The sequence below is a fragment of the Sebastes fasciatus genome, chromosome 3, assembly GCF_043250625.1.
Source record: "Sebastes fasciatus isolate fSebFas1 chromosome 3, fSebFas1.pri, whole genome shotgun sequence".
Taxonomy (NCBI): domain Eukaryota; kingdom Metazoa; phylum Chordata; class Actinopteri; order Perciformes; family Sebastidae; genus Sebastes; species Sebastes fasciatus.
The window spans coordinates 21,793,540-21,816,441 of record NC_133797.1 but is presented as its reverse complement, the minus strand read 5'-3'; the positions used below and the strand labels follow the sequence as shown (position 1 = coordinate 21,816,441).

General features: G+C 39.9%; 1 protein-coding gene and 1 long non-coding RNA gene across 3 annotated transcripts in view; one reads left to right on the top strand and one right to left on the bottom strand.

The window, feature by feature from the left end:
* Positions 1-22,902, top strand: part of LOC141764392 (uncharacterized) — a 64,064-nt gene that overhangs the window by 25,006 nt on the left and 16,156 nt on the right. The window lies entirely within an intron of this gene.
* The window catches only part of tmem131l (transmembrane 131 like), a 42,132-nt gene that overhangs the window by 5,931 nt on the left and 13,299 nt on the right, over positions 1-22,902 (bottom strand). The window contains exons 4-28 of one of the 2 annotated variants that reach the window (XM_074629599.1): positions 22,313-22,384; positions 17,498-17,621; positions 16,540-16,656; positions 14,107-14,211; positions 11,843-11,920; positions 9,729-9,882; positions 8,840-8,898; positions 8,648-8,753; positions 8,448-8,550; positions 7,332-7,476; positions 6,983-7,153; positions 6,822-6,891; positions 6,601-6,724; positions 5,893-5,962; positions 5,664-5,773; positions 5,462-5,531; positions 5,162-5,295; positions 4,392-4,534; positions 4,080-4,266; positions 3,646-3,831; positions 2,511-2,660; positions 1,029-1,578; positions 810-922; positions 428-597; positions 125-331 (exon numbers count right to left, since the gene is read on the bottom strand). In XM_074629599.1, the coding sequence (XP_074485700.1) occupies positions 125-331; positions 428-597; positions 810-922; positions 1,029-1,578; positions 2,511-2,660; positions 3,646-3,831; positions 4,080-4,266; positions 4,392-4,534; positions 5,162-5,295; positions 5,462-5,531; positions 5,664-5,773; positions 5,893-5,962; positions 6,601-6,724; positions 6,822-6,891; positions 6,983-7,153; positions 7,332-7,476; positions 8,448-8,550; positions 8,648-8,753; positions 8,840-8,898; positions 9,729-9,882; positions 11,843-11,920; positions 14,107-14,211; positions 16,540-16,656; positions 17,498-17,621; positions 22,313-22,384 (3,518 nt within the window). The remainder of the gene's footprint in view (positions 1-124; positions 332-427; positions 598-809; positions 923-1,028; positions 1,579-2,510; positions 2,661-3,645; positions 3,832-4,079; positions 4,267-4,391; positions 4,535-5,161; positions 5,296-5,461; positions 5,532-5,663; positions 5,774-5,892; positions 5,963-6,600; positions 6,725-6,821; positions 6,892-6,982; positions 7,154-7,331; positions 7,477-8,447; positions 8,551-8,647; positions 8,754-8,839; positions 8,899-9,728; positions 9,883-11,842; positions 11,921-14,106; positions 14,212-16,539; positions 16,657-17,497; positions 17,622-22,312; positions 22,385-22,902) is intronic. The other variant, XM_074629600.1, reaches the window with a different exon arrangement.

Sequence of the window (22,902 nt, the reverse complement as noted above, 5' to 3'; positions counted from 1 at the left end):
TGTACAAATGTCAAAATAATCTAATTGACCCATCTCATTAGTGATGAAATTACAGTTGAAATTGACCTTAATAGTATATGAATAGTTCTGTTTTTTCTAGATTAGGTGGTGCACAAGTGTTTACTTTTTCTAGTTGAGGTAGTGCAGGCGTGTGTTCGGGCATGGGGGTCCTTGTCTCCCTCCATGCTGCTGGCGCTGCTCCAGCTACCCCAGCTCCCTCTGCTGGCCCTCACGCTGCCCGACGAGCTGCCGGAGTCCGAGCCCGACTCACAAACTCCACCACCACGGCGCTCTGTGGCACACTTACGTCGAGTTCGAGCAGGACACACACCTGCCGGACATCAAAAAGGCCAGCTAGATTAAAATCAAGGGTTCAGGTATTAGTAGAGCTGAGGAGGAGTGTGTGATAGGTCGGGAGCATGCCCACCGTTCTGCTTGAGGGGGCTCTCAACACTCAGTCCAGGCTTTGGTGCTTCTGACTTGGAGCCGTTGCAGCAACGGTTCCTGTTGCGGGGTCCACTGACATTACGGTCCCCTGTATTCCAATCAGGTTCTTTCTCCCTTTCTGGTATAACTACCACGTTGTGCTCAGGAGGACTAGGGCAGTAAACAGACAGAAACAGATCTTATCATACTGTTTGGTACTTAATTATACTGTTTGTCATATTTAGTTTCACTGCTGTTTGATGTTCTTTGCTCACTTTTTAAAAATTACAAACAAAGACCAGTATCATAAATATTTTACTCTTGAATATCATTATAAATGCAAATTAATTCATAGATGAAAATATATGTAAAGTGAAGTCTACCTGGAGACATTTTCTGTCTTCCTGCGACTCCTCTTTCCCTTATTATTTCCTGATGCAGTGCCAGTCTCTGTGCTCTGTGCTTTCTTTTTCTGGCCTTTGCCATCTTCTCTCAGCTGCAGACAGAAGAAAATAAAGTAATGATGGTTGTTTTTTTAATGAGAAGCCATTATGATTATTAGCTTAACTGAATACAGGCATAGTAACAGTCCTTACACTTACCTCCATTTCAGAACTGTCCCTTTTCTCAGAGTCGATCTTCTCTGCGTAGTGCTGAGTGCAGCTCTTCTCTACAGGACTGCACACTAACAGGCCGGGTCTAGGTCCTGGACCCACTGTGACATTATCTGGGAAACCAGCAGGCATTTCCATGGGAAACATAACTGCTGCTGGCACTCTCTCTTCTATAGTGCTGTGGTCTTTAAAGTGTGCGGAGGTCTTTTTATCCAGCTCGTTGATGAAAGCTGGTTCATTGTTGTTGCAGGTATCGGAGTCTGGGGTCAGGGGAGGATCTTGGGTCAGGTCTCCATGTTCTTCATCCATCGTCACAGCATCAGGCGCTGCTGTGGGCGAGCTGGACTTGTATTTGGTGTAATAGAGTGAAACCTTGTGTTTCTTTTGTGGTTGGGCCGTGGTGGTTAAGGGAACTCTCTTTGAGGATGGCTGAGGACGCGGGGCGGGGCTGTTGGCCAAGGCTGGAGAGCCACGCCCCTTACCTTTGTCTGAGGTGTGACAGGTGTCCACATAGCTCTTACAACTGCCCTTTGCTTTACTGCACAAACAAGACACAAAAATGACATTTTTAAGTATTTTAATCCACTTGCACCATTTGTCTTTATGCAAATAGTTAAATAGTAACTTCTGGACCTTATTTTCCCAAGTGTTTGTGTCAAAGTGACTAATGGGGACAACACTTTTTGAAACTGATCCAGTATTGAGGGAGAAGGCTGTAACCAGCAGCTGTGAAATGACCTGCGAGGGCAAGTGAGCAGCTTCAATGCAACATTATGTTCTCTAAAAGTGCTTGATTTTGCCACTGACAGGCTCAGATTGTTATTATAAGTGTCTGACAACATTATGGAAAGGACCCTACAGAGAAATAAAACGTTTTTCTGACCTTTCTCTCGATCCGGTCTGTTTGTTATTGTGTCAAAGTCTCGCTCAAGGAGAAGTCTCGTTGTGAAATCTGAATATCCGTCTACTCTGGCTCACATAAATACGGGCGGCCATCGAATTCAAAGACCTCATTCACATTGTGGAAATCAGCTAAACATTCAGCCATGACGTTGAAAATCGTTTAGATAACATTAAGCTACACTTTCTGTACTCCAACACAACAAACTGCGTTTCCTCCATGGATGTATTCCACTATTCCGCCGGTGTCTTCCGGCAACACGTCACCTTGCCAGATTTCAGAAAGAGACTTCTCCTTGAACGAGACTCTTTCCATAATGTCAGACACTTATAATATCAATCAGAGCTTGTTGTGGCAAAAACAATCACGTTTAGTGGACGTAAATGACGGTACCAGCTTGTTCCAATAGCACCATATTGCAGCCTGTGAGCAGCTGCCGTCTGCAGCCTTCTCCCTCAATACTGGACCAATTTCAGAGATTGTCATCCCTACTAGTCAGTTTGACAAAAACATGAGAATATAGGGTTTCTACACTGTGCATACAAACTACTGAAAAACATTTGACATACTTTACTCCATTCGGTGCGATATTGTTGACGGGGCCGTTGTCTCGGGACAGGACAGAGTTGTGGTTGCTCCTGATGCTGGGAGTGGAGAACTCAGTCAGGATATACTGGGCCTGATGGAAGGCCATCAGACACACACCAAACAGGGAGAAGCTGAAATACAAACAGTTACAACAGACAATGTGTTACACCTCCTATAAACACACAAAAACTAGAACAAATAACGACTTATTACTGTGAATAGCTCAACTAATATTAGAATAATCTTTCTCCAATAAAAATGTCCAACTCTGATCAGTAAGTGACCGTCACTGGGATCTTTTCTTCTCTGTGCCTCTCCATTAAACACTACTTTTTAACTGATATTTGTGGTATGTGTGGTTGTGTTTTTTTATTGTGTTAGGTAACTATCATGTTCAAAATGAAGAGTAGTTTGACAAATAAAGCACAGCTGCAACTAACTATTTTTTTCATTGTTGATTAATATGTAGATTATTTTCTCAATTAATCAATTAGTTGTTTGGGGAAATGGGGAAAATTGATATCAGTGTTTCGCAAAGCCCAAAATGACGTGCTCAAATGTCTTGTTTTGTCCACAACTCAAAGATATTCAGTTTACTGTCATAGAGGGGTAAAGAAATCGTTGTTGCAGCTCTAAAATAGAGATAGGTGTAACTAGAGCTGCAACAATTAATCATGTATTTTTTAAGAAAAAAGAAAACTCTGATTCTTAAATGTGAATATTTTCTGGTTTCTTTACTCCTCTATGAGAGTAAACTGAATATCTTTGAGTTGTGGACAAAACAAGACATTTGAGGACGTCATTTTGGGCTTTGAGAAACACTGATCAACATTTTTTCTGACATTTTATAGACCAAACAAGTAATCGATTAATCAAGAAAATAATCAACAGATTAATTAACAATGAAAATAATTGTTCTTAAGTTACAGCCGTAGGTGTAACTTAAGACCCGTGGCATCTTCATATTTAAAGTCTCTGAAATCCTCTTTTCAGTTGCTCACTGATATTTTTGTGGAAAAACAAACTGACCCAAATATTATTAAACACAGATTATTTCTACATGTCTTGTGGAAGGGACCATCAATGATCTAACAATTACTTGAAAAAGGTACTGACCATGTGAAGATGAGGGTGACCATCCAGAAAGTTTCCTCCCAGCTGGGGCCAGGAACCACCTGAGCGCAGAGAGGCAACATGTGGTGGGGCAGCGTCACGTTGAGTGTGAAAGGGAAGGAGGTGCCGCGTGATGTCACCAGGGTGAGGTCCCGGATCACCCAGGATGAGGTGAAGTCTGGGGTGAAGCTGAGGACACAGACAGGTAGTAACAGTGAGAGACATTACAATAAGATACAATGGAAGAGGGAGGTACCGTATAATTATTATCGCACAAAACACGTAAAAGAAAAATGACTAAACAAGTGTGGGCGCTGCCTGTGGCTGAATAATATATAAAAGCAACATACAGTCACAGATACAAATCTGTATCCACTTTAACTCTAACTAATATGCAGCAATGATGAAGTTACATGATTGGCTAAAATTTCACTTACGCAATGGTGAGCTCAGAGGAGGTGTTGTGGTCCAGGCTGAAGGGGTGACACTGCAACACCTCGAAGCCAAATCCCTGACACTTATAGCCATTAATATTCATTGACATGACGGTCAGAGGAAGCTCTCCTGCATTCTCCACCTTGAAACTCTTTCTGATGGCGAAAAGCGGCTTGTTGGTGCGCAGGCCTAGGAGTGACAAGCAGTAGCGTTAGACTTTTGTTTGTCCGATTGCCTTATCTTTCTGTTAGAAGTGAATATGTACCAATAAACTTTATTGCTCAACAGTCATGAAGTTTAAACATTAATCTCACCATCACGACACTCCATTAGAGTTGACTGAGGGACGTTGAAGCGCAGAGAGGCTCCCGGGCCGGGCAGTTTGCCTCCGACTCTTAGCAGCTCTTTGGCCCCGTGGCCTTGCACCGTCATCATGTCAAACACCGTCAGGTTGTTCCTGAAACACGGTTAAAAAGATAAAGATCATGTTTCACAGAACATTGCACTGAACATGCCTGATAAAAACATGCTTCAGTAACAAAATGAGCAGTGTTCCTTATAGGGATATCACAAGAACCAGACATTTAGTAGTCGATGCCAATACCAGTGAAATTCAATGATGAAGTAAAACAATAAATCACATGTACTTCACTGTCCTGGCTGACTGGGACATTTGAAAAGAACAGCGCCATCTTTAAAGCTAGGGTAGGTAATGTATTTTAGATTTTGTTTTTTTTAATTTGTTGACAGCAATCAATGAATCAAATGCGCTGATGAAAAAGAAAGAAGAAGTCTAGTATCTGTGGCTGTCACAGGGCTGTAATAAGCCCGGACGGCCTGCCTGCGCTCACTCTGCCCGTAACGAGTCTTCCAAAAGCTGAGTACTAACAATAACCATGTTCGTTGTTTAAGTTCATTGTGATACGTTTACATTCATAATAATAATTTTGGGGGAGGGGCTTTGGAGGAAGGCCTGAAGGTCTATGAAATGCTCCACTATTGTGAAACATCTATTCCACGGTTCAAAAATCCTTTATGCCATTACGAAACCTGAATATGAACAAACTCTACTATGAATCAGTACCTGATGATGAGAATGGTGGTGGTGGGTTTGTGTTCAGAGGGAGTAAAGACCACAGCAACTTCTCTGGCCTCATAGGGCTGCAGCAGCAGACGCAAGACACCCTTCCCGGTTATGTCCTCCACACTCTCACCCGCCTGCACACAAACAAAGCAACGTAAGCAAGACTGAACTACAACAAGAGTGAGATTGTTGTCCATGCCAACAAAGTTAGTATTACATGAGCAAAAAAATCAATGAGTAAATACGAAAAGATGAAATGATGCCACAACTTTATTTCACAGGAGCGTTCTCAAGATTTACCTTGGGAGGAGATGCCAACAGAGAAAACTCTGTGGTGCTGATGTTGACGGAAAGGGGGCTGATATTAAACCTGCCAATCAAAACAGAGAAAACAGGTTGACAAATCATCTCGAGGAATGTGTGACGTAGAACAGCCGAGGCACAAAACAACTGTAGTTGAATAATTCTGTGTAATATCCAACATGTACTGTTAACAGCGTACCATTTGGTTAGGAGGTCCAGAGCCTCCAGAGGGGCCGGGTACAGGGAGAGGATGCGGATCTCTACAGAAACCACTGAAGCAGAAGGATTCTTCAGCATGAACGTCTTCACCTGAAACAAATAAAAACAAATGTTTTAATTTTGCTTGAGACAAATGTCACTAATTGTAAATCCAGCTTTCAAAATATATATACAGCATTTTTAGTGAGGAGTCATTAAGTTTCGCCCACCTTGCTCTCATTGACGGGAGTAGCACCAAAGTCCAGAGGAAAGGACGTCTCTACAGGGAGTCTGGGCCACCTGAGAAGACAAAAGGATTTACATGATTAATGGTGTGTAATGATGGATTACAAGACACACCATGGCAAGAAAAATAGCTGTGTGTTGCAAGAGTAGAGCGATATGGCCAAAATCTTCTATCCCGATTTAGGTCATTTCATATCTCGATAACGATATATATCACAATATAGCATGTTTTCTGGTAGATCAATTAATAAGTAGTCTATATGAAATAACCACATGGTAAAACCTATATTTGTATACTCCTGTGTGAATTAAAGTGAGTATTTTCTAATTTAATTCAGAAACTTAGTGGAAAATGAACATCAGTTTCAAGTGAAAACATAAAGAAAAATGAATAAATCAGAGCTGTCAAATGATTAAATTATTTCATCGTGATTAATCGTATGATTGTCCATAGTTAATTGCAATTGATGATAATTTTTTTATCTGTTCAAAATGAACATTGTGAAAGAAGTGTGATGTAAAAACAAAACCGTAATCCTCAAATGATTTTCTGAGAATTTTTAGTTAGTGTGTGCTTGTTATTATCGATTTAGACGACGTAATTGTCCATCACGATATCTCAATATATGATTTCATCACGATACGATTCCATTGAAAGACGACAAATTATAATAATAAATCATAAGGCTGACCTGCAAGACAGTTTGTCTTTGTGACTCTGCCATCGAGAGCAGAGCTCAGCAGCCAGTTTGCCGTCTATGGCCCAAGACGAGGGGGAAAAGTCGGGGAGGAGGGAACGCTGCCACTCTGAACGACCTGATGGGATATAAGAGACAATCAAAAATGAATAAATGAACACTCAGATCATGACTTTTTTTTCTCACACAAGAGCTTATGAGGCGTCATGTCTCACCTGTGTCAGACAATCTGAGAGGGCAAGGTCGTCCACACTCCTGCTCCGCCTCAAACACCACGTCCCCCTGCTGACAGACACATCATCTCTTACCACATCTGATCCTGTATACTGATCCACAACCCTATTGACTACTGTAGCCACTAGGGCTGGTATTTTACCTTGAAAGGAGAAGAGTGGAAGTAAAGGGGAATGTGCAGAGCTGTGCCCAGGCTGGTGTCCAGACTCAAGGTGAACACCTGGTTGACGGGCAGAGCCCTGGTGAGCAGCTGGAGGGACAGGATACGCCAGCAGCCCTGGGGAACCGTCAGTGGAGCGCTGAAGTTCATCACCTGACAGACGGGGGGCAGCAGAGACGTAAGTGTCAAATCCTGATCCTTATGTAAGCAGGGTTAAGTATAATGTGTCAGAATGTACTTGGAATAAAGTAAGAGAACATTTAATGATAATCATTTTATCATCATCTAATCAGATCTGCTTCCTATCATTATTCAAGGCAGTGGTGCGTACATTCATTACTCCCTTAAGCTTCTGTGAGAGGCTGACATTCATCACAGTGACGGGCAGGAGGAGGGAGTTCGTCAGCCACAGATCCACCTGGTCTGCTTCTCCTTGTTTCACCTGGAACAGGCTGAACAAATCCCCCATGGTCCTTCTGCAAAAAGAAGAAGCAAAATCACACTATAATATTCATAATACCATACCAATAGTTATTCGGTGTTTGTATACTTATGATCCATTTCCAGTATTACAGATGTATGTCAATGCTGATGATTTGCTTGTATACTCAATCTAACACCAAGTATTGAAAGATGAAAATTTTATAACATAAAAAAGTTATTCAGTATCGCACGTTAATGGCACGTTCTGAGCATTTAAGCATTTTAATAATTACTGTAATGGACTTATCTTCATCACTATATGGACACCTGTCACACCTCAGACAAAGGTAAGGGACGTAAGGCGCTTTATCTTGCCATCAGACCGCCCTTTCCGATTGGGAACTGAAGCCGTTGTATCCATCTATACTCTCTTCAAAGCCACCAGACTCCATTGAGGAAAAAAAGGGATTTTACCTTGCAGAACACAGGAGTTGTTGGTCTACCGCTTTGTGTTATTGTGTGACTTTGGTGAATCCAAACTCACCACAATAACACAAACAAACTAACCGATCGAGGCAGCGGTAGACCAGCAACCTCTGTGTTCTGCAAGGTAAAATTACTGGGGTTTTTTCGATGGACGAGAGCCTGGATGGATACAGCTGCTACAGTTCCGTTAGAAACATAGACTGTATATCTGTCTGACGGCAACGTAAACAGGCGAAAATATTCTAAATATAGCGTTAAGCTAAACTGATTCAGTGGGACTTTCCTTTAGGTGTCTAAAATACGTTTTGTTGCCGGCCCCGTCCACAGCATACAATGCTTTGCTCCTGTGTTGTTACTCCTGTCTGTTTCTCCAAACTGGGGGCATGCCATCCATCATATACTGTCAGTAATACACCTACTATGGATAAGTACCTCATACAACCCCACTCCAAAACACCCAAACTATCCCTTTAAGCTTTGATTCTAATGGTTTCTTAGAACAACTTGAGTGTGACATGGCAAAATGTCTCAACATTACCTGTGTGTGATATGTAGTCCAGGGAAGCTGTAGGTTGTCTGGTTCCCCAGAATGTTTAAACTGATATGATTCCTGCATTTCCCTCCGTGGCCTGGCGACGAACCTGTGATATGAAACAGAACTGCTGTCGATAAAAAATCCCCGGACATTTGGGTCAAATGCCCTTATAAGATGTTATGTGAATAGAGAAGAGTGTTTACCTTTGCAGGCAAGTGTAGCCACTTCAGTGAAGTTTTTTGCCTCTGGTCTCAGAAGAATCTGATTAAATTCCAGGCTGGCCTCCACTTTTGATAGCACCTGCATGTCCTGGGGAGATGAACCATCTTGTCAAAAGCCTATAAATTGCTACCTATCATACTTACAATACAGCCAAACAAAGAAAAACACCTCACCTTTACATAGAACTGCTTGTCTCCAGAATTTAACATACAAACTCCTATGTTTGGTTCCCCTGTAAATAAAAAAAAGGTCAGACAAATAAAACCAGTGTACATGTGTACAGTATAGGTCTACATAGTTATATGTGATCCTGATTTATGTACAAATCCACATTTTCTGCTATGGAAAGGTCTCCCTTATATCTCATTAAGAGAACTTGCTGAAACCTGCGTACCAAAGCAGAGACAGAGTTCTTGTGCTTAGCTATGATAAAAAGTGAAAATGAAAAATGGCCTTCATGTTCACATAGGCAGAAAAAAAGTTATAACAAGACTATAGACCAAGTCAGTCTGCTGCTGACAGATATAGTCTAATACTGTATGTAAAAACTGTGACTAGAAACACAAACTTAATTTGCTGATGTGGTTTAATAACAAAGACAAAGCCTGTGTGAGCGATAAAACTATTTACAGTAATTGAACACCAATGCAGCTGATTACATTTGACCTTTAGCCTCTGTGTTACTCTGGACAGTGAGCCCAGCAAAGCAGAACTGATGTTTTCTTACATTTCTATCATCTGACAGCAGCAGAATCATTAACAATAACTTATCTTTTCCCCAGAGTCTAAGTAAACAAGATTCAAGAGAAAAGCAGCCACGCGAAATTGCAGAGAGCCTCATTAAATCTACCTCTAGCGTAAAAAAATATAAACACGAGTCAACCTTTTGCTTCAATAGCGGTCCACCACAGAAACTGGTCTAAAAGATGAGACATTTCCTGAAGTAATTTGAGTTGAGGTTGAAGAAGCAGCAATACACTAGGGTCAGTCAGTATCAACGCTGTCACATTCCCACTGCTAATTTGCCTCCAGACTTCGGGTCAGACAAGTCAGCAAACTCACCTACTGCAGCCTGTCCAGCAGTGGGGGCCATCAGCAGCACCAAAATGTGCTCAATGACGTAAGGCTTGAGCTTGTGCAGGTCAGTGGGCCGGTCGCCACGCGCCGACAGATTAATCTGCAGACTGAGGCGTTCCTCGCTCTGGAGGCAGGACCCCTTGAACGGGACAGGAAAGACATACCAGTCACGCACCAAACAGAAGGACAAGCATGATAATAATTTTAAAAAAAATTCAGTAAATAGGAGCAGAAACTTACAAATATAAAAAAGAATCAGGCAATTTGGATGCTTAAGAGAAAAAGAATGTATGAATTTTACAAATGAACGACTTGTTGAGGCGATGGAGGAAAGAAAACAAATGGTGATGGAAAAGTGCATTATTTTTTCTTCGCTGTGACATCAGGGTAACCAGATACTTTCCGTACACTGACAAACAGAAACAAGCAGGCAGTGACTTACTACTACCCCCCACCCTGTGACTAACACCCTCTTGAATCTCACACGTCAGTACTAGGAAAGTGAAAATCTCACTGCAAACTTGTCTCGTGGGTGAATCAGCGCTTGACGACCTGCAGACAGATGCCCCGCCTCGCTGCCACCGGGGCTCAAGGATGCAATAGCAAACCTAATCCCTTGAAACCGAGCCTACTGCTAACATCCTGTGAGGCTCATTTAATCTGCGAGCAGTATCGACGCTGACCAAATGCCAGTTCTCGTTTACGTTAGCGACGTCTTGAAGAAGAACGGAGGAGCAGGTGTTGATCTTGGATACGAGCCAAAGGTCACAGCTGGGACGCTCGCGAAACCCAACCCCAGGATGATTTCAGTTTGTGTAATTATGACAATATAGTAAGCTCGTCTGCAGACTCCTCTTGCGTCATGTGTATTGCGCCACATGAACACTGGGAGCCCTGCGTTAATTATAGAGTCTCTTGAGAAAGCAATTAAAAGTCTGGCAAGAGATCTCACCCTCCTCGGGGGTTCTGGAGGAAACAGAAGGCGCTCCGATGACAAGCCCGGCTGTCTGTTTAAGTTTTAGGCTAGCTGGCCTTCTGCTCAGAGGAGTGGGCGAGACGAGAGCAGCGAGAAAGACTCACTACGCACTGCAAAGTAGGAACAAGCTAAAAACGGTCACAAAAAGTACTCGGTTAAATGCTCTCCTTTGTACTCCTGTGTGTTTTTCCTCAGAGTCTACCATACGCCCTTCCTTCTCGTGCTCGGACTGCTCGCAAACTCAAGAATGTTTTTATTAACAAGGGTAATTCAGAGAAATTAAAAAAAATTTGTGTTGTTACAAGCCTGTAGAGTATCTGGGTAAAATAGTTCATCTCTGTCTCTGTGACATCACAACGAGTTTGTAATCCAATCGCGGTCAAGTATGCAACTTTCACAAATGTGATGTGGAAACTTGAGGTGCACAAACACTGAGAACTGATTTTACAGTAAAGTAGGAGACATATTGTGTCCAGCAGCTAAACTTTTGAAATGATAAATAATTGCTTATTCATAGGAGTAGATGTAACTTTAAGAAATAATTTATTTCTAATAATAATAGTAATTTAATTTGACCTTTATGGTGGAAAACACATAAGGGTGCCACAAGCCATAGTCTGTTTGGTTAGTTTGAATCAGATTTATATTGATACGTTTGGTTTGTTTTCTATTTAATCTGGTTCTGTTTCACAGTGCACAAATTAAAGCGGGCTAAATAATAAAAAATAATAATAATTTGCTGAGGGGCGTGTACAAAGGAATGAATTTATCTGTCGTTTACCTGTGTCAATCTCAACAAATGCCCGCACAGGCAGCCCGTAACCCCCCTGTGTTTCGGTTCAATTCCTGCAATTGGGTTGGATTATCTTCTTACTGCAATCAAACCGCACTAGGGTTCGCTTGGAAATGGTCTGAGACCACCTCTCGCTCGCTCTTGGTTGTTTAGGTCCGCATCAGAGTACGATAACTGCGTTCACAACTACCCAAACGAACCACACCAGAGGTTGAACCGCACCAGAGTTTGATTAAAATGGACTAAATGTTGGCTTGTGAAAGCACCCTAAGACACAAACAATAAGTCCAGAGTACTTTAATACATCTTAGAACATGTTTAAATAAGTACCTGAGGATTGTTGAACAAACTCTTCGGTAAGCTGCACTCCAGGAGTAGACCCAGTATAGTGATGTTGGAGGCATCTTCCTGCAGGAGAAACAGACCATGTAATCAGGGGGTTAAAAGATGAATATAAGCATTAAAGAAGGCCTTCAATGATCAGTGGCTACTGCAAGGCCACACATGACTGAACTCTAGTGGTGCTAGCCATGCACTACACATTAGAGAAATTCAATACTTCAACAGAGCAGCTTTGGTCACTTATTGAACACATTAAAAGGAACTGTGTATAACGTCTGTTTGCACTCACAGCAGATATGCAAACACAGACCACTGAACACTCTGTAATTGTGAACTCCTGCAATCTATAAACGTGGTTTAAACATTGTCCAGGAAATCATTAATTCCAATGCTGATCATGGTGGACCTTGCATTGGGGGTATATTGGATCCACACAAGGTACAGCTGCATTTAAACCTGTATATGACAGACTGTCAGATATAACACTAAACTCTCTACACCATCGACATCTAGTAGTAGCAAAATTAATAGCACTAAGGCTATGTAAGTGTTAAAGGGATAGTTTGGGTGTTTTGAAGTGGGGTTATATGAATTACATATCCATAGTCCATGAATTATCTACAGTAGATAACGTTCTGCACGCCCCCAGTTTGGAGTAGCAGACAGGAGTTACCGCACAGAACCAAAGCAATGTACTGCTGTGGAAGGGGCCGGCAGCAAAACATATTTTATCCACCTAAAGAAAAGGCTCACCTAAGATAATCAATATCACTTTAAGTGTATGCCATATTTAGAATATTTTCACTATTTTACCTTGCCGTGAGACTTCATTAAAAAAAACCTGTAATTTTACCTCGCAGAACACGGGAGTTCCCGGTCTACCGCTGCCTCGACCGGTTAGTTTATTTGTGCAAATGTGTGACTTTGGTGAATCCAAACTAACCACAGTGTTATTGTGTGACTTTGGTTATTACGTTTTCACCAGTCACACATTATATAACAGTTTATTGTTGCACACAATATAACATTTTATATACTTTATATATATGTAAGTATTTGTTAATGATTGACCTTGAAGGAACTGTTTGTAAAACATATATAAATATTACATATAGATATTTGTAACACTTTGTTAATGGTTAATAATTGTTTTTTTTAAACCGTCTATAAACATTATTTGGATGGCTATCATAAAGTTGTAACTGATGATTATAAATGGTTAATAAATACTTAATCTAGCATCTATAAACTATATTTAGATAGATAGTTAATATTTTGTTGATAGTTAATAGTTGGTTTCTTGTCCATCTATCTATGTCATGTTTGCAGGTTTACAAATAATTTGATAATCACTAAAAAATACTTAATTTAGTGTATAAAAGTTTATAATGACTGCAACAATAAACCGTTAATAAATAGTTTACTAATGTAATCAGAACGTAATTATCATCTATGACACAATATAGAATTTATAAACTAATTATTTCATATTACACTATTAAGCTAATGATAAAATAACAGAAATTATAGTATTACTAATAATTAGTAAACATTATTACATTGTTTGTTTACAGTAAAATAACTATTAACTAAGTTTAATTAACTAGCAATTTACCATTTATTAATGATGGTTATTATAAAGTGTTACCGAAGCGGTAATACAAAGAAGACAGAAAAAACTGACTTGATGATGATAAGTATACTCTATAGGTGGAAGATGGTTGTGTTAACTATATGTTGAAACATGGGGAGCTTGCTGAGAGGACATTGCATTCAGCATAAGCAGCAGTCTGAGTGATTATGGGAGCTAAAGTCTCACTTGGCCAAGCTGACATTTTGCAACCGTCACCCTACTTCCTGTTGTGGAGGCGAGGACTCCTTTCAGTCAGCTTCTCACACTTTCAATGCTTCTAAAAACCATGCACTAATTTGTCATTGGTTTTTGGTGTTCTTGCACGGCTTTCAAACATGCACAAATGAATGACTGTACAAAGCATGTGTCATTTTAAATGGATAGTTTGCGGTTAAACTCTACAAGCAAACATTGGCATTTTTAAGCATGAAAAAAAAAGCGATTGTTTGGTGACAATCCGTCAGCTTGTCAGTGTGTATCACAAAGCCTCTGTGTGTTAGTATGCAGGCGTCTGTTTATCAGGGCAGGCAGGAAAGGGGAAATCAGCTGTTTCCAATGATGAGCTGTTAGTCACTACTATAAATGGCCAGCACAAACAAACAGACATTTAAACACATACCTGAGTTTGGGTCAGCTTAATGCTCTGGATGTGAGGGAACACTAGCAGACTATCCTTTCTTTGGACAGACTTTAATGAACCCTGGCGAACTCCCACACCAAAAACCTGCAAAAGGAACAACTCATGTTTAGAAAAAAGACACCATGCAAATTATATTAAAGCCAGGCAGTGAACAAGCAAAAACAGAGGTTTAGTGGATCTGAACTGAACTTCTGGAGCAGTACAAAGGGTGTTACATTTTCTAAACAAAAACATTTGTATTCAACTGTTTTTCATCTGCTTCCTGAGGAAAATAAGAAACCAAAAACAAATAGATGGTGTAGTTTGAAGGACTTACAAAGGCTACGTGGAGTGGGAGAAATATAGAAGATATAGTTTTGCACACTGTAACACTAGCATGTCACAGCATGGTGATAAAGAACCATATTAACTCTATTCAAGATATTAACTGGCCTGCATTTAAGCTGAATAAAGAATACACGACAGACATTAAAGCTGCAGCCGGTAACTTTGAGCAAATACGATAAAGTTATTTTTTATAAAACAGTCACTGTATCCTGACAGTAGTGCATGAGACAGATAATCTGTGAAAAAAATCATGTTCCTCTGTGTCCTGAATGTTTGTGACCCTGCCGCTATGTTGAAAACAGTCGAGCCAATACCAAGCACCGCTCACCGGCCGGAGCAAACTTTCTCATTTTACAGCTAAACAGTGCACTACAAGATGTTTCTGAAAACATTTGAAGAGAGAAATAGGCATTACAGTAACACAATATTAATTCATATTTGATCAGCGCTGCCTAGTTTGACCGTTTGATCGGAGTTCGCGAGTTTTACAACACGTGATTGACAGCTGCTTTAGAGACTGTTTGGCTCTGATTGGTTGTTTTTCTTCGGGCGTGGTAAAATTTTGCAAATGCCATTATGAGCACTAGGAGGAGGCAGAGGAACATGATTTTGCTTTCACAGATTATCTGTCTCATGCACTACTGTCAGGATATAGTGACAGTTTTATAAAAAAAAATGTTTTATTATAGTTGTTCAAAGTTACACACTGCAGCTTTAAACCCCTAAAACTATTGTTTGCTATTCAGTTAGCTGTTGTTTATCATTTTACAGTCATTGGCATGTGTCCCAGCATAGCACTGAGCACGAAACACAATTCAAGCTATTTAACAACATCTGTTTATGGCACCATTATTTTGATTGTACAGAACAGAGAATGGAAGGAAAGATAATGACTGTGCAATTAAGTTGACAGATATATGTTTGAGTAAAATGCACATCAAAGATTTGTGTTGTTGGTCTCATTGGCAACCTAAAAAAACAAGCAGATGACTAAAACATTTACATGTCTTTGAGGCACGTGAAGGGAGTGGCACTGTTGGAGGCAGAGCATGGGAGTTCAAGTGTCTGCTTGTCTGGGCGTGTTTGCTAGCTACATGTGAGAAACACTGTGGTGCAGATTGAATGTGAGACGGCCAAAACTCACAACCACAACATAATACCCATTTCTAATGTATTTGGAATAAATCTCTATAGTATTCTTATGTGCTTAGACTAACAGCTGAATTTTGTCACAGAAGTCCAGTTTTCCCAAACCAAACATTGCATCTGCTCCTTATGAACATGCACATTACAAACTTAGGACATTTGAAAGACATAACTATCGCTAAACAGTGACCAAAGCCTGTACAATTAAAGAACACGGAGGTCAGACAAACCTAAAGTGGTAGCACAACCAGTTAGGGTGGAATAACAAGGCAGACTCAGGGACTGGAGTGCAAGTAAGCCCAGAGGATACAGCAGTTGGAAGTATGTGAATGCACATCTCCAGACTGTATTCTTATTATTCTACTTGGGTCTACTAAGGTGAAGTAAAAACATTTACAATGTCATAATAAAAGCTGGAAGAACAAAAGCAGCGGTTGTGTGAAACCCTTTTCCGCATAGTGCCTCCTAGTTTAACGGTGATCTACTTGTGACAATATTTACTTTGCAGGTCCTGATCACGCAATGTGAGGTCTAGGGCGGTTTTGAAAAAGTTAGTTTACATGATTTTCTATTAGAATAAACAATAGTGTTTCTGACTTCCGTTGTTTATGAGTATTTGCATGCGGGATGAAAAGTGAAAACAAACATGGTGGATGCCAGCTATGTTCAGAGCAGCAGTCTTAAACCAGAAGTCTGGTCGGATGCGATTTTGGATCACAAATGTTTTTAGGAAAAACAAAGTTTGATATAATTAAAGTTTGTTTTGTAAACTCTGTCATAGCAAGGACATTGTGGTAACAAATCCAACATGTGGGGCATCATTCAGTCTATCTGGAGACAAACGTTGAGGGAAAAGGAGCTCCACTCTCCTTACCATGTGGGATTTCACCACATTATCAACTGAGACTATACAGCAGGAGGTGTATTAATAGAACTGACCTGGTATGAGAGCAGCCCATGGGCCGATGTGTTTATAAATAATGTGTTTTCTACATTGCCCTCCTCAGACGGGAGGAAAATTAGTTTAAAAGATGCCTTCCCTCTGGGTGGGATCACCTAAGACAGAGAGGAAACATGATTATATAACACATTATTTCAGACATTTCTACAAAGAACAAGACGCACAATTGAGAATTAATACTTAACATTATTACTTGTGAATATAGTATAGTGTAGCAAAAGGTGTACACATACACATATGGTTCGTCCGAAATTGCATACTATGCACTACATACTCAATATGTGTATGATCGTTAAACATAGTTTTGTGTGAATAAACGGTAGTATGTATCTTTTCGGATGCACTGAGCTGTAATTTACACCGTCACTTCCTGAGAGCCTCCTTGTCGGTTGGGGGCGTGTAACCATGGTAACCCGTGCCAACCTCATGTGACAAAAACAACGTTTGTGAGAATCGAAGTCTGAATTAATGTAAAATATATATTACGCCTAGCAAAGTAAAATCTTATACTACAGTTAAATTAAAGTGTTATTGATGTTATAGAGCTGTCTGTCAACATCTGTTATGAAAGTTGTCATCACTGCCGCATTGCATTGTGGGATATTTATGCCGTCGTAGTGTCAAGTGTTTGTATTCTGTAATATTTCACCGGAAATAGTATGCAATTCAAGTACTATTGGTTCCATACTTAGGTTTCGGACATCCTAAAAAATCTCATATACTGTTTTAGCGTACTAAAGAGCATGTTAGTATGGAATTTCGGACGCAACCCTAGACACACACATAGACCATTTCAATGGAATTGCCTTGCTAGGCAACAGCAAGGGTCCATTTTTACTTCCGTCAGCTGATATCAATAACACACATTGCAACAGGAAATAAACTGGGACACATTTGGAATGTTTATCTTTATAACTGTAAGGTCTGTACACTTACTCTTCTGTGAAAGAAAGGTATGTAAAAATGCCTGCTGGATGTAAACATTGACAGCAGTGTCACAGGGACTTCCTGGCTGGGGTTGTGTATATATATGGTTTCAGCTCTTGGCAGCCACAGCGGCCTGTAAAGACAGAAAGAACAGCATCATAAATAGCAGGCTCTAAACGCAACCTTTACCCATGGTGCACCACGGCAAGCTGAGAAACGGGGGGTTTAGCAACTTTTAAGGGCACCATATTGTTAATACACAAACTGTTCATTTTACATGATGTCACATTATGCAAGTAGTATCTATCCAAATGATTATGACTTTCAGGTTACATATAAAAAAACAAATAAGAATATTCCTCTTCTTACACTGCATCCAGTGTAACAATTAATATAAACAAACAGCTTAATTATTTAGGTCACATTTAATATGTAGGAAACAAATTTACATATTTATATTTGTATTTAACTGAACGTTAGATGAAACTTTAATCCTTCATGTGTCAGTGTTTACAAGTTGGAGATTAGCCTAGTAATTGGGTCACTGTAACAAGTTGTGAGTCACTGAATAACTAGTGTTTTGCATTCTGTCAATATTCAAAAGCTATAAGAGGAATTTGCCTTTATCAACCGATGAGAAACAGATACAAGATCCTCTTTTTTAATCTGAGAAAGGCTGCAGTGTAATAAGTAAAACCACATATACAAATAAGGACATAAGGAAGATTATGAAAGAGCTTTGAGTTACATCAGCACAAAGGTTAGCTCTGTGTGTTTGGCCACTTCTGCTATCATATAAACCACCCAACATTTTGTGCTTGGCAACACCCAAGCTAACCCCCTTGTCGAGACCACAAACGCCACGCCAGCGTTGCACTTGCATAACGACAGTGTTCACACCGTCTATATCGGTTCTGTCAAAGAGTCAAGCAGCAAAGGAGCAGCCAAACTTTCTGTGCAGTGTGCAGGTTTCCCGTTTCCCCATCATAATAATCCTAGGGATTCTGATAAAGTTTGAGAGAGGAGATGACAAAATTCTTAAAGAAAACTTCATTTGTATACCACTTCTCAAAGTTCTTTACACTTTAAGATTAGGATTACACAATACAAACTCAATAAATAAACAGCAATAAAGGAGCGTGCATGGAGCCGGTGCAGACAGCTTCATAGATTAAAATGAGAGTGTATCTGTTGTGTGAGATGTGGGAGTGAAAAACGCATCTGACCTGATTGCGGTCTAGATGAGGAATACGGGAAACAATTAATAAATAATCGTCACATAAATCATAATTTAATTATAGCCTGTTTCCAATTTAATTAAAAAACAAATCTCTATTTATAACCTCATGTTCTAACCGCTGTGTTATCACACAAGGGAATAGAGTATAATAATAAAGCCATTTAAATAAGAACCCATATTAATAAAGTGTTTTTTATTAACGTGATAATCTCGAAGATTCTGTTAAGTCACCATCTATCGCTCAATGAGGTAACACAGGGGTGAGTGAGTCTATGGCCCACTGATGAAAGCTATTTGCAGTATTACAAACTGGGTGTCTGTGGCAACATTCCCGGAAAAAATCTCAAGCGGCGCTCTCTGGATCTCACTTCGCAGAGAAGTGAGATCCAAAAACACACCTGCATTACTGCATATCGCCATTTGAATGGGTGTTAATATCACATAATGCAAAGTGTATGCATGGCTTAATGTAATTATAGTTTTATTCCTTTGGATATACAGAGGGTAGAAACAACAGTAACCTCTACACAATAAAACACAATCCAATTAGAGCTGCAATGATGAATCGATTAGTTGTCAACTATTAATCGCCAACTATTTTGATAAACGATTTATCGGGTTGAGTCATTTTTTTAAAGCCAAAAAGTCTAAATTTTCTGATTCCAGCTTCATAAATGTGAATATGTTCTGGTTTCTTTTACTCCTCTATGACAGTAAACTGAATATCTTTGAGTTAAGGACAAAACAAGACATTTGAGGACGTCATCTTGGGCTTTGGGAAACACTGATCTACATTTTTCACCATTTTCTGACATTTTATAGAACTAATCGATTAATCGAGAAAATTATCAACAGATTAATCGACTATGAAAATAATCGTTAGTTGCAGCCCTATATTCAATACTGTAGCCCTCAAAGTTTTTACTGTTGTGCTGATACATCTTTATGTTCTTGTTTTGCTTTGCATTATATTGTAAAACATAGTGTTCAACACACGTACATAACCTTTTAAAGTGGAATGTACACACTTGACATGTTCATGCTTTAATATCTTGTCAGCAAACAAGATATGCATTGAATTAAGCTAAAGTAAATTAACCTGTTGGGTTGTGTAGTCAACCAGAACACAGAAACTACACTCTATTTTATTCTAGTGAGTGGTTGGACTGATAAACTTGACTGATGCATACTACACAACATAATCTGCAAAACATGAACACACTAAGAATTGTCAAAATGTTGTCTATAAATGTTTGATGGACACTGCTGTCATAACACACAATCGCCAGACTAGTAGCGGGAACTATCTTTGGAACGCAACAACAAACTACTAGAAGTGCTATTAGAGAAACTGGTTATTCCAACCTGCGCCTTTAGTCTACAACTAGTCTGGTAATTAAATGTTGACCAACTTGTATGTACTCGCCTGCAATGTTTTGTAACATTTTGCATCGTTTAAACTGCTGTGACAGCACATTTTCGGTTAGCATGCAGTAGGATCTGATCGGAAAACTTTCAAAAGATATTTAACTTTTTCACATGTCAGTCCAATGAATATCTTCTTTGTTTGATCTAAGAAGACTTACAGAATGTCCTCTGATATTTGCCATGTGTGTCTGTATCAGCAATATGACATGAAGATGTTAAACTATCACAGAACTATTCTCTGTTGCAGATATTACAAACTCTATCTAGTCTTCCTTTCTGCATTCGGTCGATGCAGAGAAGCTATGCATGTGCAAGATCGGGTGAACAGTCAGTTTGTTGTGTTTAAACAGTGGTGGACACAGTGAAACACTGAGCAGCACATGGAGTTGGGTTGCAGAGACACCCTGATGTAATTAGTGTGGGGCCAATGGTGGCCTATATATGTGCATAAGTGCCTCTCGCTGCAGAGGAAGCCCAGGAATACAAAGGGAGCATTTTCACTGCATTGTTTCATTTTGGGAATGAAAAAGTCCATTATAAATATAGTTTAACTTCACTTTTTTAAATTGTATGTTGGGTAAGGTGAGTTCCATTTGGAGATCTACTGTATTAAGAGTTTTTCACAATAAGGGCATTGTAGAGTATAATAATCTGTCATGACAGTACAGAAATATGATATAAAATGTATGCATCTCGAGTCAAAAAATGTATATAAAGACCCAATTTTAAGCTATAGATTTGAGTACTTTTGAACACAAAATAAAAGTAATTTGTTGTGATTTAGGTGGCAAATTTCAGGTGAGTATGCCACTAGTAAAAAAATAACTTAAAATAACTTCACCCTATAAATTCTACCCGTATACAACACTACCACACTCTTGACATTTTCATTTGAGGTGTTCTGTCAAGCCTCAACTGACTCATCTTTCACTTCCTGTTTGTCTGTGAGAGTTTGACTTTACTTTCAATTTTTAAGAAACTGAAATACACGCCCGCTCAGCGTAATTTAAGTCAGGCGATACAGTGGTCCAATCAAATATGTTCTATTTCTTTCACGCCATCAGCCCGGCAGTGTTTTAGATTAACTGTCACACTGCATTGTGAGTTTCTGCCTAATAAGCACTAACACATGTCTTGACATGGGCAGACAGGATCTCTTCCTAACCACATCACAACGCAGTCTGCTGCAGATATTGTCTGTAAAATAATCAAGAAACACTAGCAAGCCAGACAGCAAAGCATGCACAAACTGTAGCAGTGGTGAGTCTGGTCACTTGCAGATCATCTGGTTAGTTTAACTTTCATACAGGATTATTTGTGTCTTGTTTGGTTACATCAGCTGTATCATTGTAGATCTTTTAATATCTAATTTAATTGCTTTTTATTTTCTATATCCGTGCTTTCCAATAGTTTTTGAACACATAAGTTCTTTAGTCACCGTTTCAGAATTACTTACTACTCAGTACTTCTGGTGTAACTGAACAGTATAATTATGACTGTTCCTGCAGTTCGCACAGAAAAAAAGGAAACCACAAACTGACGTCTGGGAAGTTGTTGTCATATTCCTGTTTTGAGCTTAACTGCAAATTTCCTGAAGCCATATTTAAGTCTCCAAATATTTATCCAGTAATATTAGGATTTCTTGGTAATTTGCCTGCTTTCTACATTCCAGATGTATGATACATTATACTACAAAATAGAAGTGGCTTGTGACCGTTGGGAGCGATGGGGACTGCAGGCCAACCACAGCATTACGTCTGATATGCTTTCTGTTTTGGGAGTATGGAGGCAAACAGTGAATTCTCAACCCTTCTGACTGGGGTCAACCCTCTCTAGTATGTGTCTGGATGCTGGGAAAGGGAGCTTACTGCCATACTTGGATATCCTGTCTGTTCTTTAAGGTTGAAGGGCCCTTTGTTTTATGAAATCTTCCCTTTCTGTGGCATTCATCACAGCGACAGGTCACTTGCTGTGACGCCAGTCTTATTTTAACTCGGTGGAGTTTTCCACATCTCTCAAGACGGAGATGGTGAAATAAAGTATAGTTTGTTATTGGGCGTGTAATAGAGGGTTTCATCATTTTCAGAACGAAATGAATAACATCTCTGCTTGTTAAGGCATGTCATGTTAAACTAGGAAGTGAGAAATGTACTTACTGTGTCCCAAACTCCAACGCTGGGGGCTGAAAATGCAAGGGCCTCCCATTCTCCCGTGTATATAGAGAGGAGCTGGTGGAGAGAAGAAAAGTACGAGAAAAAAAAGAGTAAGTCAAAGGACAGTACTTGAATCTCTTCAGTTTCATTATAAACTTAAAGAGGACCTTTTAATGTTCATTCAGGTGCACACATTTATTTTGAGTTTCTACTAGAACATGTTTACATGCTTTAATGTTCAAATAAGGCTTTATTTTTCTCATACCAGCCTTACTACAGCACCTCTTTTCACCCTCTGTCTGAAACGCTCTGTTTGAGCTCCTGCACCCCCCTCCCCTGAAAAGCTTAGTCTGCTCTGATTGGTCAGCTGGCCCACTCTGTTGTGATTGGTCAACCAAACCAAACTCTTCAGACTCTACTCCTGCTCCGCTCTAACTTGCTTGGTTTGAGGGTCTGCTAAATTAGCTGCTAGGCAGCTATTATGCAAATGTGTGACTTGGTGACATCACCACGTTACAGAAGAAAAGGCAGGACTTCAAGCGTTTCAGGCAGTTCAAGAGCAGCGTTTCTGTGGGGTCTTTGGGCTTTGTTAC